This window comes from Pseudochaenichthys georgianus, chromosome 23 (assembly GCF_902827115.2).
Source record: "Pseudochaenichthys georgianus chromosome 23, fPseGeo1.2, whole genome shotgun sequence".
Lineage (NCBI taxonomy): Eukaryota > Metazoa > Chordata > Actinopteri > Perciformes > Channichthyidae > Pseudochaenichthys > Pseudochaenichthys georgianus.
This window is the reverse complement of record NC_047525.1, coordinates 25,331,439-25,347,872: the sequence shown is the minus strand read 5'-3', so window position 1 is coordinate 25,347,872 and position 16,434 is coordinate 25,331,439. Positions and strand designations below refer to the sequence as shown.

The window sequence follows — 16,434 nt, the reverse complement described above, 5'->3', positions numbered from 1 at the left end:
CGACTTCCTCCGCTCTCTTCTCATTGGTCGATTTCTGGACTTCCGCCATATTCAAAAAAAGTCACTTGTCTCCGCTGTTGTGGTAGATAAGTAGAATATATGTGTTGTTGTTATTCTGTTAAACCCATTCAGTAGCAGGTAGTAACAACTCTAACATGTCAAATGGGAGAAACCGGTGAAGCTCCAGAGAAACTAAAAAGACAACAAAGCTCCAGAAACTGGAGGAGGAAGTTTTCTGTTGATGAAGAAGAGTCTCCCTTCGCGAAAAACAGCAGCAGTCTGAGACGGTAAGTGCTTATTTAATCTTACACATCTCCAGTGATAAACCGAAAAACAAACCGCCATTGCCAAAAACAGTCTATTAGTCCGGTTACAGTTGAGCTAAAGGTGGCTAGCATGCTAAAGTCTGACAGATTGTGGCAGTAAATTCAAGTTACTTAGCTGTGTATCGTCTTTAAACTAAGGTTTTTAATGTCATAAATAAGCAAGTTAGTATACGTTTTGTTTAACAACCTACCAAATAATCCACATCCATCCATACGATGAGTTTTATGTAGTTTAAAACAGTTTGCAGATGTTGTAGTTGCGTCAAAACGCCACTAGATGTCAGCAGTGCGCCACTAAAGGAAGAGCTGGTTGTCGGCTGTGTCTTTTTCTATTGTATTTAATTTCCTGTTGCTTGTAACACATTATTTATAGTTAATTATCTCCACAAAAAATAATTGTATTATCTGTATTGGTTTATTTTCAGTCGTGTGCTTATAATTCATTTTTGAATTGATGTATTTCTGTGTTGTTTCTGTCTATATCAGCTGGTAATCATATATTGTTGTGTTAACTTAAATATATTTTCAAACAGGATTAGATAAGTAAACCACAGAAAAAAGCTCGTCTATAAAAATCCATACTTGCACAACAACGGTTACTATACTCTATGTCACTGTGGGGAAAAAACCCTCAAATTTAAAGGAAAAATTAATTGGGTAACACTTTATTTTGATAGTCCATCGGTTGACACTTTATAAGTTGACATTCACAGCACTTTTCAAACAGACAAGTAACATGTTTTTTGCAACAGGTTATTAACCACTGTTCAACCTTACTATCTGTAGATTGTAGATTGTAGATTTTGAGTTGTTGATTGTCAATTTAGAACATGCTGACACAATCTACAGATAGTAAGGTCGAATAGTGGTTAATAACCTGTTGCAAAAAAAAAAAGTTGACAGACACTTTTTGTAAAATCTATAGATCAACACTTGAGATGGACCTTATGGCAGGTAGTTGAATGTATGTTACTCGTCTGTTGAAACGGTGTTGTTGAATGTCAACTGATGACTTATAGGGGGAGGCTGTGGCTCAGCGGATAGTGTGCTGGATTTCGAGTCAGGGGATAGCAAGTTCGAGTCCCACTTCAGTCAGCATGCCGTTGTGTCCCTGGGCAAGACACTTGAGTATGTACCGTACTTTTCCGACTATAAGCCGCGACTTTTTCCCCCATTTTTTTTTTGTACAGCTAACGGCCACCTCCTAAATCTATGCATTTCACAGGTAAAATTAACCACCTTTAACGCTATGGGCTCTATGACCGGTCCGCGCCCGCCACCTTTAAGCGGCGGGCTCCAGCAGGAAGAGCTGGAGGCCGGAAAAGAGTGAGACAGGTCGCGCGCCAAAGTAAAAGTGGAACCGAGAGACGGAACGAGAGCAAGACAGACGGACAATCTAGCTGCTGTGGCTTATATGCAGGTGCGCTTTGTAGTCCGAAAAGTACGGCAAGTCGCTTTGGATAAAAGCGTCTAACAAAGAAATGACATGTAATGTAATAGTGTCAACAGATGGACTATCAAAATAAAGTGTTACCATACATCGTACGAATAACTGTAACTTTGGAAGTTATCCACTTAGTCTGACTCGAGTTTTTATCAATTGAAGGTTGCATTTCGGCACAAAACCATAGATTTTACCCCAATCTCGACCACCTATTCCCATGTAAAATCCCTAAGAATTAATTTAAAATAATGACAGTTCGCTATGGGTGAACTTTCCTTCTTTGAACAGTAACAATTGTTGCTCTGCAGTGTTTTTTTTAACCCTATCTCTCTATGTACTTTTTGAGATTCTGCATCCAGGCAACCCAAACACTTGTCTCTTTCATTTCTTCAATCTATTGCCCACAAATGGGACCAGTACTGGAGAGGGGCTCATTTGAATCAGTCAAATTAGATTATCTTGTGAGTTCTCAGACTGGCGGCCAACTTCAATAACAGTAATCAGTATGCTTTGGTATAATAAACCCCTGCCATCGTTTACATTGGACTCCTTTCAAAGGCTTTCCATGTTGTGTGCCAGCCCTGCCCCGTGCTAACCGACTCTGCAGACAAACATGGAAAAACATCACCCAAGAGTTGACCTCGGGAACGATGTTTACGGGAAAAAACATCGGCTTTGACTGCAGAGAAAATATGACCAGAGTGACTTTTGCATTTCGTACTAACTCCACTGGCAGGGGGTTTTCTTTGTTATTAGCTGGTTAAAGGCAGCAAGGCAGAATTCTACAGAATGGTTCAAAACTTGTGAACTCCACATTATAAGTTCATTGTGCTTGTAAATCGTCAAGACACGGTTTTTTAGGGTGGGTTTTGGCCTCATTAAAATTAAAATGTTTTTCACTTCATAGAACACTTAATAAAACATGTAAGTGAGGTCTTACCGTCATACAAATCATGATATTAACTGAGTGTTTGTGCGTGCCTTCTTAATACCAGGACAAAAGGACAAACTGTCAGTTTTAGAATGTTCTAGCAAAATGGCTACTAGCATGCTAATGCTAACGCCGTAGCTTATTAGCAACACTTCCCTCAACATACGGAACCAGGTGAAGTGTCAAAAGGCCGTTGTCCCCTGGGTTGGTGAGTGATGAATATTCAGAGACAATTCATGAACGCGTTAGACGGACTATCAGCTTTCAGAGTAGATCATATCATGGGTAACAGGATAGTCTTCATGCGATGAGTCACGTTATGAGGACAAATGTTTTTATGAACTGATAGATTTCTCAGGTGTCTTCCTTACACGAGTTTCAGAGCTGCATAGTTTCACAGGAGCGGGGACGGATGCGAAGACGGGGATACCAAATAGCAATGGAGTATTTTACCCCAGTAGATATTTATATATCTAAATCATGTCTTAGACGGTTTTGACGTGTGATAATTTAATTTCAGGTTTTTCTAGATCATAGTTCATTGCCTCGGCTCTCAGCGCATCAACGCTTGGTGACTTCCCAACACTCTCGTTACATAAACGCTCGTCTGCTCGCTCTATAAATCGTTGAGATAAAGCAGTGAGGAGTCACTGGGCGGAAGACCGGTTTAGATTAATCGCTGCAGGCTCTCATCTCCTGTGTGCTTCCCAGGAAGGGCTGAGAAATGACTGTGTGTGTGTGTGTGTGTGTGTGTGTGTGTGTGTGTGTGTGTGTGTGTGTGTGTGTGTGTGTGTGTGTGTGTGTGTGTGTGTGTTTTGCAGCCATGAGGCACTGCTCTGCAGAAGCCTCAGCTTTCCCATCAGCCAAACCCTAAAGTTACTGTCACTATATTACAATAACACTTGAATAGCTACACAACACCCAGTTATTGAGACATCCGAACTCCTCCTGCGATAGATGGATAGATAGATAGATGGATAGATAGATAGGTAGATTACTTAATGTATACCGTACATTTTTGTCTTGAAAATACAGTACATAAGAAGTACATAAATGTCTTAGAAATTCAATAAAACATGAATAAAATAAACATTCAAAGCAAATATATACATTATCACAGTTGAAAATACATATTCAGATGGGTATTTATTTACACACTATCAAATATACAGAATACATTTGAATACTGTCCAATATACCGATCTACTTAAAGGACAGACACATATACACATAGCGTACATATACAGTGCGAGGGAGTGTGGTCGTCTTTCAACCAGAAGGCTGTGGGTTCGATCCCATCCAACATGTCGATGTATCCTCGGGAAAGGTACTTAACCCTGAGTTGCGCCCGATGGCCAACGGTGTGTGTGTGTGTATGAATGTTAGGTCCTAGAGTAAGGTACACTGCTGGGTGTGAATGGGTGAATGACATGTAAAGTGCTTTGAGGGGTCGTAAAGACTGGATAAAGCGCTTTATAAGTACCGTCCATTTACACATAGTCTACTATAAACATTTGTGCAACAGTAGCTTGTGAGGTAGTGTAATAAAAACAATAGTACAGTATGTGCAAGGTGTGCTTGATTATACGCTGTGTCAGCTGATTTCCGTACATAGGATGATTTCAATAGAAGTTGCTTTTAGCAAAGAAGGGGCCAACCTTGAACCTGAGTTTATTTCCCAACCCCATCCATCGCCTCCTGCGAGTTTAAAGAGGCCCTATTATTCCTTTGTGGGTTTTCCTGTACTGTAGGTTTGTGTGCATGTAAATGGTCTGCAAAGGGGGAAATTATCCAAGTTTCTACCGCCTGAAACGCCTGCATTGGACTCCTGAACATATTGACACACTTCAATTGGCTCACATTGTACGTTATAGGCTAAGGGGCGGGACATCTCTAAGTGGTTGACCAATCATATCAGAGCCGGTCAGCATAACCATATTTTAACCGTAAAATAAAGAACTTTTTGAACATTAAAGCATGGAAACATAAAATGGAGGCACAACATACAAATATGAACCTCAAAATAAGCAGAATATGGCTTATATTAACTTTTCAAATGTCCAAATTGAAGACACTTAGACAGGACATACTGCTCTGTAAGAGATAAGAAAGGAATGTGTTGTGTTGCAGCAGCATAAAAGCATGGCAACATTAAAAAGACTAGAATGAAACAAGAAAGTAGAAAATATACATGTTGAATTTACAAATTAACAAAATATAAAGCAAGTTATTATATATGCATAAGTACAGGAGTGTCAAGTGAACTTAGCACCATGACGGTTAACTCTGAACACCACCTGTAGTGACCTTTGACCCCTGACCTCTCTGCAGGACACCCAGGGAGTCATTTCCCAAATCTCTTTCTGCTACTGCACGACACATGCTGCTTATTTAAAACGCCCTACAGTAGCATGCGTTTCCAGCATGGGTGGTCCCGACAGGAACTCTCAACCTGACAGAGTTCATTAGTGCGTTCAGCGCCACTTAGCTCCGCAGGACCTGTTTGCGCCTTTGTTCTCTTTCATTGGCTCAGTCAAACATGCCTGACGTCGTTTAGTTTAATAGGCTACGGCGGTTTTAACACTTTTGATTTGTGGTTCTTTGTTACTGGGGTTTCTCACTAAGCTTACCAGAGATCACTGTTTGTCGAATATAGCCATTTTGGATGTTCAAAGTTAATCCGTTTATGTCGCACACTGCTGTGCCGCATGTCCAATAGCAACTGCGAGGTGTATAATGCAAGTTCATTATCTTAACATATTATATTAAGCCCTTTAAAGGTGGGGTAGGTCATTTTGGAGAAACCGGCTCGAGTGCGATAGAATTTGAAAATACACAGCCGGAACAAATCTGCCACTTCCTCACAGAGCCCCTCCTCAGTGGCGGTTCTAGACCAATTTGACTGGGGGGGGCAGTTATTTTCTGAGGGGGACACAATAAATGCAGGACGAAAAAGAGAACTAGACAGTATGAAGTAATTGCGCATAAGAAAACAATGCAATCCAGTTATTGGTTCAGTACACTTGTTTATTTCAGATAGATCTTATAGTTATTACTGTTAGCTTCAGCTTAAGTTATAGTGCAATGTTTGCACTAACACCATATCATATTTATATAAAAATAAAGGCAATGAACAGTTACATCTCTACTTTACATAAGGGTGTCTGCACAATCTCACATTACAGCAACAAAATCCTGCGGTTTTTGACAAACCGAGTACAAGAAAATATACATTTAAAAAAAAAACTTTTCATTGTTAGAGGGGCCACAGGGGGGTCAGAGGTCAGTGTTAGGGGGGCACTGGCCCCCCTGCCCGCCCTAGAACCGCCCCTGCCCCACCTCCAACACACACGAACGCGCTCATGACCAATGAGGGCACGAGATAAGTTTGTGCACAGATGGACGGCTGACAGGCAGGTAGGCCATCCAGTTACTTTAGCCGGGCCGGCTCAGATGATTGGTCGTGCTTTTTACAGCGCTACGGCTTCCACAGATGACGCTTAAAATATTAATTGCTATCGGGATGTTAAGAGCATTCCATGGAATATAACAAAAAGTGTATATCGAGCCGGTTTCTCAAACGTACCTACCCCACCTTTAACTAAGGGAAATTATTTGTATTAAGAGTTATCCACAGGCTTGATATTTCTTGCACAGACTGATGACCTCCGGCTATAACTACCATCTCAAATTGTATTTTTACATTATCATAGCACCAGGTGCAGTAGAGGAACTTATTGCAGAAGTCTGTCTGTATTTTCCTGCACAAATCTATGGATGGGACTTGTAGTATTTGAACAGCTTGATTCTACATCTACATGTCTAAATAGAGTCTTTCTTAGTATAGCATTCCTACCAATTCAATTCAAGTTCATTTCTAAACACAGACATTATTTCACCAAAATGTCTCCCATTTCTCCGGTTCATTCAAATCTTCCCAGACACATTGATCTGCACTAATTGTTATACGCGTTATAATAGGAATATTACAAATGAGATCTGTAGTGATTAGTAGACTAAGACGAGTGCAGCTGCCTGTAGTGCTGACTATAAGGGACAGTTGTCTGTGTCACTGGACCGAGGCCAGCTGGAGCGACAGTAGTAGCGCTGCACTATAACTGGAATGACTCAGCCTTACGAGCAGCACTTGTTGAACACACACACACACACACACACACACACACACACACACACACACACACACACACACACACACACACACACACACACACACACACACACACACACACACACACACACGCACACACACACACAGAACAAGTGTTTCTGAGCAGCTCTGCATTCTCCGCATGCTGGAGCCTTTTTAGGTCGCGCCTGCTAAGACCCCCGCGACGTCGTATATCTTCCATATTATCAACTGTTCTGACGGCATTTATAATAATGTGAAGGATTTGGTTACGAATACCGAGCAACACGGGAGGCTTTGATTCATCAGGATGTCATGTCGGCTGAGTGTGATGCACTATCGTTGAGTTCAGTCGAACAAACTCAACAATGTCTTTTAATAATTTGACTTTTTGGTGCATTTTCATAGCGTTCGAGTGTGCATGATTAGGAATGAAGTAGGGACATGCTGTCAGTTTCAATGCTTCATCAATGAAGAGCCATCACGATAAAATATGTTAACCCTGTTGTGTTCGGGTCTCCCGTGACCCGTTTCAAGTTAAAATGATATAATAACTACGCTCGAGTGTTTTTTATCGGAGCAAGGCTTCATGGTATCCTCCACAAGTCTGAAGCTCTCTAAAAAAAAAAAGGGTATAATTTGGTGTTCGTGTCTGGGTCAAATTTGGCCCAATCAAGTTTCATCTTTGACTTTAGAGGCCCCCCCCCCCCTCCCCCCCTTCATCCACTGTAACAATAATTTCGCAACATGCACCTGGTCTCCCCTCCCTCTGCCCCTCCCCCCACGGGAACTCCACCTTTCTCAAAGACTACGTGCACTAACACTTGAACCTGAACACACACATGTGCAATATGTGGTGTAATGTGTTTTTGGGCCATAACATTAAATAACAACAGGATTGTACGGTTATGAATGCATTATAAGTTAGTTACGATGTGGTTACAACAATATTGGATGATAGTAATTTTTTGTGTGTGTTTTGGACTGAGATAAATCATGGGTCAAAGCTGACCCGCGAACACCATGAAGGGTAACAGCTTTCGAACACAACACAAGGGTTAAACATGATAGTCGGGTGGCGCAGTGGTCTGTGCATCCGATCATCAGATCAAGGGGGGTGCTGGGGAACTCCAGTTCGAAACCCGCTCCTGCCGCCACTGCGTCAGGCCGTTGTGTCCTTGGGCAAGACACTTCACCTGAACTTGCTCCTGTGGGTATTGTCCACAGTATCTGACCATTGCATGTATGATATATGTGTAATGTGTGTATATGTAAAGCGCTTTGAGTCATTGAAAAAGCGCTATAATAAATGTAAGGAATTATTATTATTATTATTAGTCATCTTTCTGCAGAATCTGTGTCGAGGCTTTCTGAGTTTCATAACCTTCCCAGTTGCTTCCCAAACATGATCATGTGTCAATAGAATTCCAATTGATTGTTGCCACACGACAGATCGTAAGCTTTGATGTTGTTCTGCTTCCAATCACTGAGCTGGATGTGTTGTGTAATTGTCCTCCAGCGGGGCCTTATCGGAAAGGCTCTGTAGTAACACTTTAATAACCACAAAGGTGGAAGAAAAAACTGTTTGGCATGAGAGGGATTCACAGTATGTGGGCTGCTCTAGGGGGGGTGTTTTAGTTCCCACTGTGGAATCCCAAAAAAGGCAAAGCTGTCCGCTTCCAGAAAGTCCCAACAACTAGAGACGTTTGGTCGAGGACTCCTCCTTCAAATCTCACAGGGGTCATAGCTCAAAGAACAACTTGGAAGGGGCTTTCTTTTGAGGCATGTTTCCTGACCGAGAGGATAATTATCTGGTCTGAGATCAGCGCTTCAGCGACACCATGCTGAGCCTGTGGGAGGTTATGAATGTTTTCTAAGGAAACCACGAGTCACAGTTCCCCTCTTATCACCCTACGGTCACTAAGTCACCGGCTTTACTCACTCTTCGCTTAGAGTGGTCTCCACTGCGGGTTTAAATCAACTTACGGTTGTTTCTGAGTCATGATTATTCACAGTGTTGTTGGGTTTTAGGGATTAAGTTGGAATTGGTCGCTACAGCACGCTGAACAGGCCCTGTAGATGTTGGTTTTTAAAGTGGAGGATGCATTGCAGTTCTTTTGTAATCTTGACCCTTCCCTATTGTTGTCATTCAGGTCACTTCGTAGAGGAAGCTCCTTCTCCTTCCTCACGCCTAGACCACAATGGGACTTCAGTCTGGTGAGTACAGCAGGGCCACGGACAACATGTTATCTCAATTTCTTTTTGAACTTCACGTGTATTTATTTTTTATAGATCAAATTTGTATTGAATTTTCCATTCAGAGCAAAGAAACATTGGCGTACATTGCATAAACAAATCCCTCTCCCCCATTGGTCCTGGCATTGACATTAAAAGACATGGCATGGATAAAATAATAATAATAAAAATTAGGTACATCAGCAATGGAAAAGAAAAAGTGTCCAATTCTTGATAAACATTCAAATGAAATAGTCTCCATCTATTTATGTGTGTCCAGAAACGCTCCCAAGGTGTATCCTCAGCCTTTTCAAAGCCTTTCATCCTAGTGAGCATAGCCTCATAGCATTAACCCATTCCTACACATGTCTATTCTCCAATGCCTCAATATAACCCTTGAAGCTGTAATCAAAGCAACCGTATTGTATTCTCCGTGCGAAATAACCCCAAAGAAACCAGATTGTTCATCATGCATCGTTGAGGGTTGAACAGTATTTACTACACTTCTTGTTTGCAATGTCACACAGTAATGTATCCGCTGTTTCAGATCTGTAACGACGATGAAGCCACGTAGTAAGGCAAGGCAAGGCAAGTTTATTTATAGAGCACTTTTCAACGCAAGGCAATTCAAAGTGCTTTACAAAAAAAAAAAAAAATGAAAGACATTAAGCATTAAAAAAGAAAAGCTAATCAAATAAACATTAAGAAAAAAATACATGGATAAAAGTTACAGTGCAGTCTAAAATATAAATAGTTCAATTAAACATTACAAGAAAAAGTACATGGATAAAAGTTACAGTGCAGTTTAAGATATGAATAGTTCAAATAAAAGCAGCGACAAAAAGAAAAGTCTTCAGCCTGGATTTAAAAGTAGTAAGAGTTGCAGCGGACCTGCAGGTTTCTGGGAGTTTGTTCCAGATATTTGGAGCATAATAACTGAACGCTGCTTCTCCAGGTTTAGTTCTGACTCTGGGGACAGAAAGCTGACCAGTCCCTGAAGACCTGAGAGATCTGGATGGTTCATAGTTTAGCAGGAGGTCAGTAATGTATTTTGGGCCTAAACCATTCAGTGCTTTATAAACCAGCAGCAATATTTTGAAATCTATTCTTTGACACACAGGAAGCCAGTGTAAAGACTTCAGAACTGGAGTGATGTGATCCACTTTCTTAGTGTTAGTGAGGACTCGAGCAGCGGCGTTCTGAATCAGCTGCAGCTTTCTAATAGATTTTTTAGTGAGACCTGTGAAGACACCATTACAGTACTCCAGTCTACTGAAGATAAAGACATGGACAAGTTTTTCCAAATCCTGCTGTGACATTAGTCTTTTAATCCTAGATATGTTCTTTAGGTGATAGTAGGCTGAATTAGTAACTGCTTTAATGTGACTGTTGAAACTCAGGTCAGAGTCCATGACTACACCTAGATGTCTGGCTTTATCTGTTGTTTTGAACATTGCACACTGAAGCTCAGCGCTAACTTTTAAACGTTCTGCCTTGGCTCCAAAAACCATTACCTCAGTTTTATATTTGTTTAATTGGAGAAAGTTCTGACACATCCAGTCATTGATTTGTTCAATGCACTTACTCAGTGTTTGAATTGGAGCATAGTCTCCTGGTGAAATTGTTACGTAAATTTGTGTGTCATCTGCATAGCTATGGTAACTTATTTTGTTGTTCTTCATTATCTGAGCCAGTGGTAGCATGTAGATGTTAAAGAGAAGAGGCCCCAAGATGGAGCCTTGAGGAACCCCACATGTCATATTTGTCAACTCAGATGTGTATTTACCGATAGAAACAAAGTTGTTTCTGTCCTTTAAGTAGGATTTAAACCAATTTAGAACTGTTTCCGAAAGTCCCACCCAGTTTTCCAGTCGGTCCAGTAATATGCTGTGGTCAACAGTGTCAAACGCAGCACTGAGATCTAATAATACTAACACTGAAGTTCTGCCACTGTCTGTGTTTAAGTGGATGTCGTTAAAGACCTCTACAAGAGCAGTCTCAGTGCTGTGGTTTGGACGAAAGCCTGACTGGAACACATCGAAACAACCATTTAAATGCAAGAAATTACTCAACTGTTGAAAAACAACTTTTTCAATGATCTTACCTAGAAATGGCAGGTTTGATATGGGCCTGTAATTGTTCATTACTGAAGCATCTAGATTATTCTTTTTTAAGAGCGGTTTAATGACTGCAGTTTTCAGGGCCTGTGGAAAAATACCTGAGTGAAGAGATTTGTTTACTATATGAAGTAGATCTGAGGCCATGCAAGGCAAAACATCTTTGAAAAATCCTGTTGGAATAATATCAAGGCAGCAGGAGGAGGATTTCAGAAGTTGTATAATGTCCTCCAGGTTTTTATCATTAATCTGATGGAATTGTGTCATGATGTCTGAATTGATGTTAAGTGGACACAGAGACAGCACATTTGCTGTTCCTGATGCAGAGGCACTGACTGCTTGTCTGATTTTCTGAATTTTGTCAGTGAAAAAGGAGGCAAAATCATTGCACGCCCTAGTAGGCTCGAGTTATTGGTTGTTCGGTTGTAGGCAGGATTATAGTCATAAGAAATACATCTCCCAACTTTATCAGATCATATCATGCAACTATTTTAAGATGGTTTTATCAGCCGTCCCTAATATAGGCCTCATATTCTCCAGTTTGCAGGTCACATCAGGCCGCCTGCATAACAGGAAAATACAGTTTGGCAAGTTTATAACCAGAGATGGCAAAGGTACACACATCCTTTACTCAAGTAGAAGTACAGATACTCGTGTTTAAAAATACTCTGGTAAAAGTAGAAGTACTGACTAAACTTCTTTACTTCGAAATGTACTTAAGTAAAAAGTACCCATAACTAGCAGCTGTTTTAAAGAGTACCTGACCTCCCTTTATATTAATAGAACAATTATATCATTGTTAGCTAATGAATGTTTCCATGCTGAACAATGGCAACATGACAACGTTTTCATTGGTCCCTCTTCTTAAAGCGACACTCTCCCGAAATTGACACCAGATGGACACGATAAAGGAAATGTTCAAATTCGGCTGTGATTGTAGCAACATCGGGCCATTCGTGAGGGCATCTTAAGCCATCGTCTGACCGCCGGTGGAGATTCTCAGGCTCCGGCGGCAACTTCGTGAGCGGTGGCAAAATCTTTGGCATGCCAAAAAATTGCCGAAAGACCTTGCGAAGGTTAATTTTCGTGTTGAATTTGTGCGTCCATTTTGCCCTTCGTAAGGCCAGCGTGAGGGCATCTCGTCATCTTTGTCTTCACTTCGTGTGATCATCGGTGCCATCGGGCATTTTTCGCCTCACGAAGACAATACGAAGGAAACAAGAAGCTGCCCGATTGTCTTAGGAAGGCAACGCGACTACGTGAAGCCCTCGTATTATAGTACAATTTGTGTTCCGTGAAACTGAAAAGGATATTACATTGTTTTTGTTACTTTCGTTGCAGTTGTATGTCTTAAATGTAATTTAGGTTAACTTCCTGTTTTATTTAGATGCTTTTATTTTTTAAGCGAGTTTACGCTGTTGACGGGAAGTTGTTGTTGCTATGGAAACAACATGACGGAGTGTGTGGTTCGGGTGCCATCGTGTGGCCTTCTCGTACTTGCTTCGGCCGTTGCTTGGCTGTTGACCAAGTTCGGGGCCATCTTCGTGCGAAATTCACAATTCCATATTCGTGTGTCCATCCGGCGTCAATTTCGGGACAGTGTGACGCCAGCCAAGACCAGGAAGTGATGGATACACGGATCGTGTTCAAATCAATAGGCACGCAATGACTCTAAAGAATAATGATCACGCCACAAAACACACATTCAGACTAAAGGAACCAGCTGTTTGGAAAATGTAAGAAGTAGAAAGTTCAGGTATTTGAGTTCAACATGTAAGAAGTAGAAAGTACAGGTATTTGTGTTCAACATGTGAGAAGTAGAAAGAAGAAGTCAAAGTAAAAAGCCAAGCATGTGGGGTAAAGTACTGATGCCAGAAACATGTACTTAAGTACAGTAACGAAGTATTTGTACTCCACTACCTCCCACCTCTGTTTATAAGTAATATAAATAACCTAAAGCCGAGTGGTGAGTGTCATTACTGGAACATGGCAGGGAGGTCCGTAGCAAAGAGTGCCAAGAAGCAGGAGATTGTCCTACCTTTATGGACTTCATACAGGATATACAGATGTTTGCATTCTGTAAACACATTCAACATCTGCACATTTCTCCGAGCTGGCTCACTTCTGTCCCGTAATGCAGACTGGGACTGCACTTGAGCAACGATTCCCGACACTATGTTTGAAATCTCCCCTCTGAGTTTTCATCTTGGAATTAGTAGCACTGGTCTTTGTCACAGCGATGGCGGGGGAACCGTTGTTGGCTCGGAGCCACCGTAAACCAGTAAAGCATCCCGACTGGAGGACTAATGTCTTATTTACTTTACCGTCCTTGAGCATATCAAGCATTTTGCGCAATACAAAAGTTCCATGTTGTCAATCCTTGGGCTTCACCTGGCACCTCTTTTGTTGTTACCGTTTGTTTAAGTCATTAGGTTGAAAAGTTATACAAAAATCTAATTGGGGAAAGTGGGGTTTCGTAGCGGGAAAAGTCAGTGATTGATAGGCAAGCTGAAAATGTAAATAAGAAAAGATACTTAACAAGATGTAGTGTACACTTAAAGTCCCTTTAAATATATTTTCTAAATCAACATTACTGTAAGCGAGGGTGGTAACACGTTTTTTGCCCATAAAAGTTTTATCAGAAACAGACTATATCATAATTTGACATCCTGATGAAGATGCCTGGAAACTTCACCTCCCGAGACTTCAAAAAAGTCCTTATTTTATATCTTCAGGTTCATTTATTTTATTGTGAATTGAATTTGTATATTTGTTTGTAATCTTTACAAGTTAATCAGCCATTGTTTCACATGCATGTGAGCACCAATATACATTGTCTGGTTCTTCTTCTGACTGTAACTAGGCAGGCAAGGCAAGTTTATTTATATAGCACTTTTCAACACAAGGCAATTCAAAGTGCTTTACAAAAAATGAAAGACATTAAGCATTAAAAAAGAAAAGCTAATAAAATAAACAGCAATATTTACATATGTAACTAATGCAACAGATGTTAAAAATGTAGCTTATTTTGCTCACCATATTTCGGCCCACCAATAGCAACTATAGGCAAGGCAAGTTTATTTATATAGCACCTTTCAACACAAGGCAATTCAAGGTGCTTTACAAAAATGAAAGACATTCAGACAAAGGCATTTAAAAACAGTCATTAAAAAGAAAAGATAATAAAAGAAACATTTAAAAGAAAAAATACATGAATAAAAAGTGACAGTGCAGTTTAAGATGTGAATAGTTCACACAGAAGTTCCACTTTACTGATGCCTTTCCTTAAGGTTTCTCCGAACATGAGCTGTGTACGCTCGTATGGCACACACGGAGAAAAGCAGCCCGGACAGAGTCCCCAGACTCTGATTCCCTGGGGTTACTAGCGCCAAATGATCATTAACCAAAAACGAAACACAACCGCTCAGTTTCAATTAAAAGCAGCGGCAAAAAGAAAAAAACTATCGGCAAAGAATTGGATGCAACTTGGAGACCAATACTGCCAAGCCACGCGATATACTGTCACAGCCTGAGAAGTGATGTGTCTGAGGAACAATTCAAGACGTGTGTGACTGTAGAACTATTTGAGATTTATCGACTGTCTGTGACATTTCAAGTTATTATGAAATATAACCGTGTTGTTGCAGATGCAGCACTATTTCAAGAGTTATCATCCTGCGGAGAAAACTATAGCGTACGTCCAAACTCTGTCTGCTTACGATCTGGATCTACAGCCCTCTTTTCGACATTCAATCACTAGCCTTGATCCTCTGCTTTGGAGTGGAGGGAAATCTACAAAGTGTTCCACTCCTGGCCGGCTTTCCCCTTTGGCAGCGTACGATAGCTCCATCTAATGCCTCACTTGAGGGTATGTAGCTGCTTCACGGCCTGTTCGTGTAGCCGGAGAACACGCGCTGGATAAAGGGAATCCAGGCCCCTCTGATTCAGGGAGGAACATAACGACCGACAAAGTGCTGCTGTCTGTAATAGACTGGCTTGCTTGTGGTTTACAGCCAGCCTCTTAAACGAGACGAGCTGATTAGAAACATGAGTAGAGCGAGGCGATTAGACGGCATGACGAGTGTGGAGGCATGCCGGGGTCTACAGCTGCCTGAAACGCGATCCGTGGAGGAATAAAAGCAGGGCTAGAGGGAGAGGAGGCCAAGCACTCTTTATCTCGTGCCAGCCTGCTGCCTTTGATTCGCTAACATGGCACGCTTAGATCATCCACGATAGCCATGTGGAGCTTGTTAGCTCACCCTCAAATACTCAAGTACTCAAGTACTTAGGTCACATTTTGAGGGAATTGTTTTCTGCTTTGTACTGCAGTTCAGAGGTACATGGTGTACTTTCACTCCACTACGTATTTAATCCCTTTAGTTGCTTCACAGATGTGGATGAATGATGTGAAATCTAATCAAGTGTTGAATCAGACTTTAGTTCCACCTGGAGTAAATCCACCAGCTACCCTGCAGTCTACAAAGTACTTCAGACTAGCTGCACCTTCACCAGCTTTGAGAACACTTTGATGATCAATCATTATAAAACATATCATATATATTATTCTGAGATGGACCAATCTGCACAACGACTACTTTTACTGTTTTTCACTATATTTAGATGAGAATACTTTTCTACTTTCACTTGAGGAACATTTTGAATGCAGGACTTTTACTGTAACAGAGTATTCCTACACTCTGGTACTTCTACTTTTACTCAAGTACCAGATCTGAGTACTTCTACTTTTACTCAAGTACAAGATCTGAGTACTTCTACTTTTACTCAAGTACAAGATCTGAGTACTTCTACTTTTACTCAAGTACAAGATCTGAGTACTTTTACTCAAGTACAAGATCTGAGTACTTCTACTTTTACTCAAGTACAAGATCTGAGTACTTCTACTTTTACTCAAGTATAAGACCTGAGTACTTCTACTTTTACTCAAGTACAAGATCTGAGTACTTCTACTTTTACTCAAGTACAATATCTGAGTACTTCTACTTTTACTCAAGAACAAGATCTGAGTACTTCTACTTTTACTCAAGAACAAGATCTGAGTACTTCTCCCACCTCTGCATAGGTCCTCGGTCTCTGTCTGACATGTTTTCAAACTCCAACCCTGGAACTGGCCAACATGTTGCCCTTTCCCCCACTATGAAACAAGAACAACATCTGAGTACTTCTACTTTTACTTAAATACAAGATCTGAGTACTTCTCCCACCTCTGCTTTCAA

At 40.9% G+C, this 16,434-nt stretch overlaps 1 protein-coding gene across 2 annotated transcripts in view; it reads left to right on the top strand.

Annotated features, from left to right (window-relative positions):
- net1 (neuroepithelial cell transforming 1) overlaps positions 1-16,434 on the top strand; it is a 66,937-nt gene that overhangs the window by 25,415 nt on the left and 25,088 nt on the right. Inside the window, exons 1-2 of one of the 2 annotated variants that reach the window (XM_034074752.2) lie at positions 77-287; positions 9,002-9,065. In XM_034074752.2, coding sequence (XP_033930643.1) covers positions 163-287; positions 9,002-9,065 — 189 coding nt within the window. In that variant the 5' untranslated portion in view covers positions 77-162. Of the gene's footprint in view, positions 1-76; positions 288-9,001; positions 9,066-16,434 lie in introns of those variants that run through there. The other variant, XM_034074753.1, reaches the window with a different exon arrangement.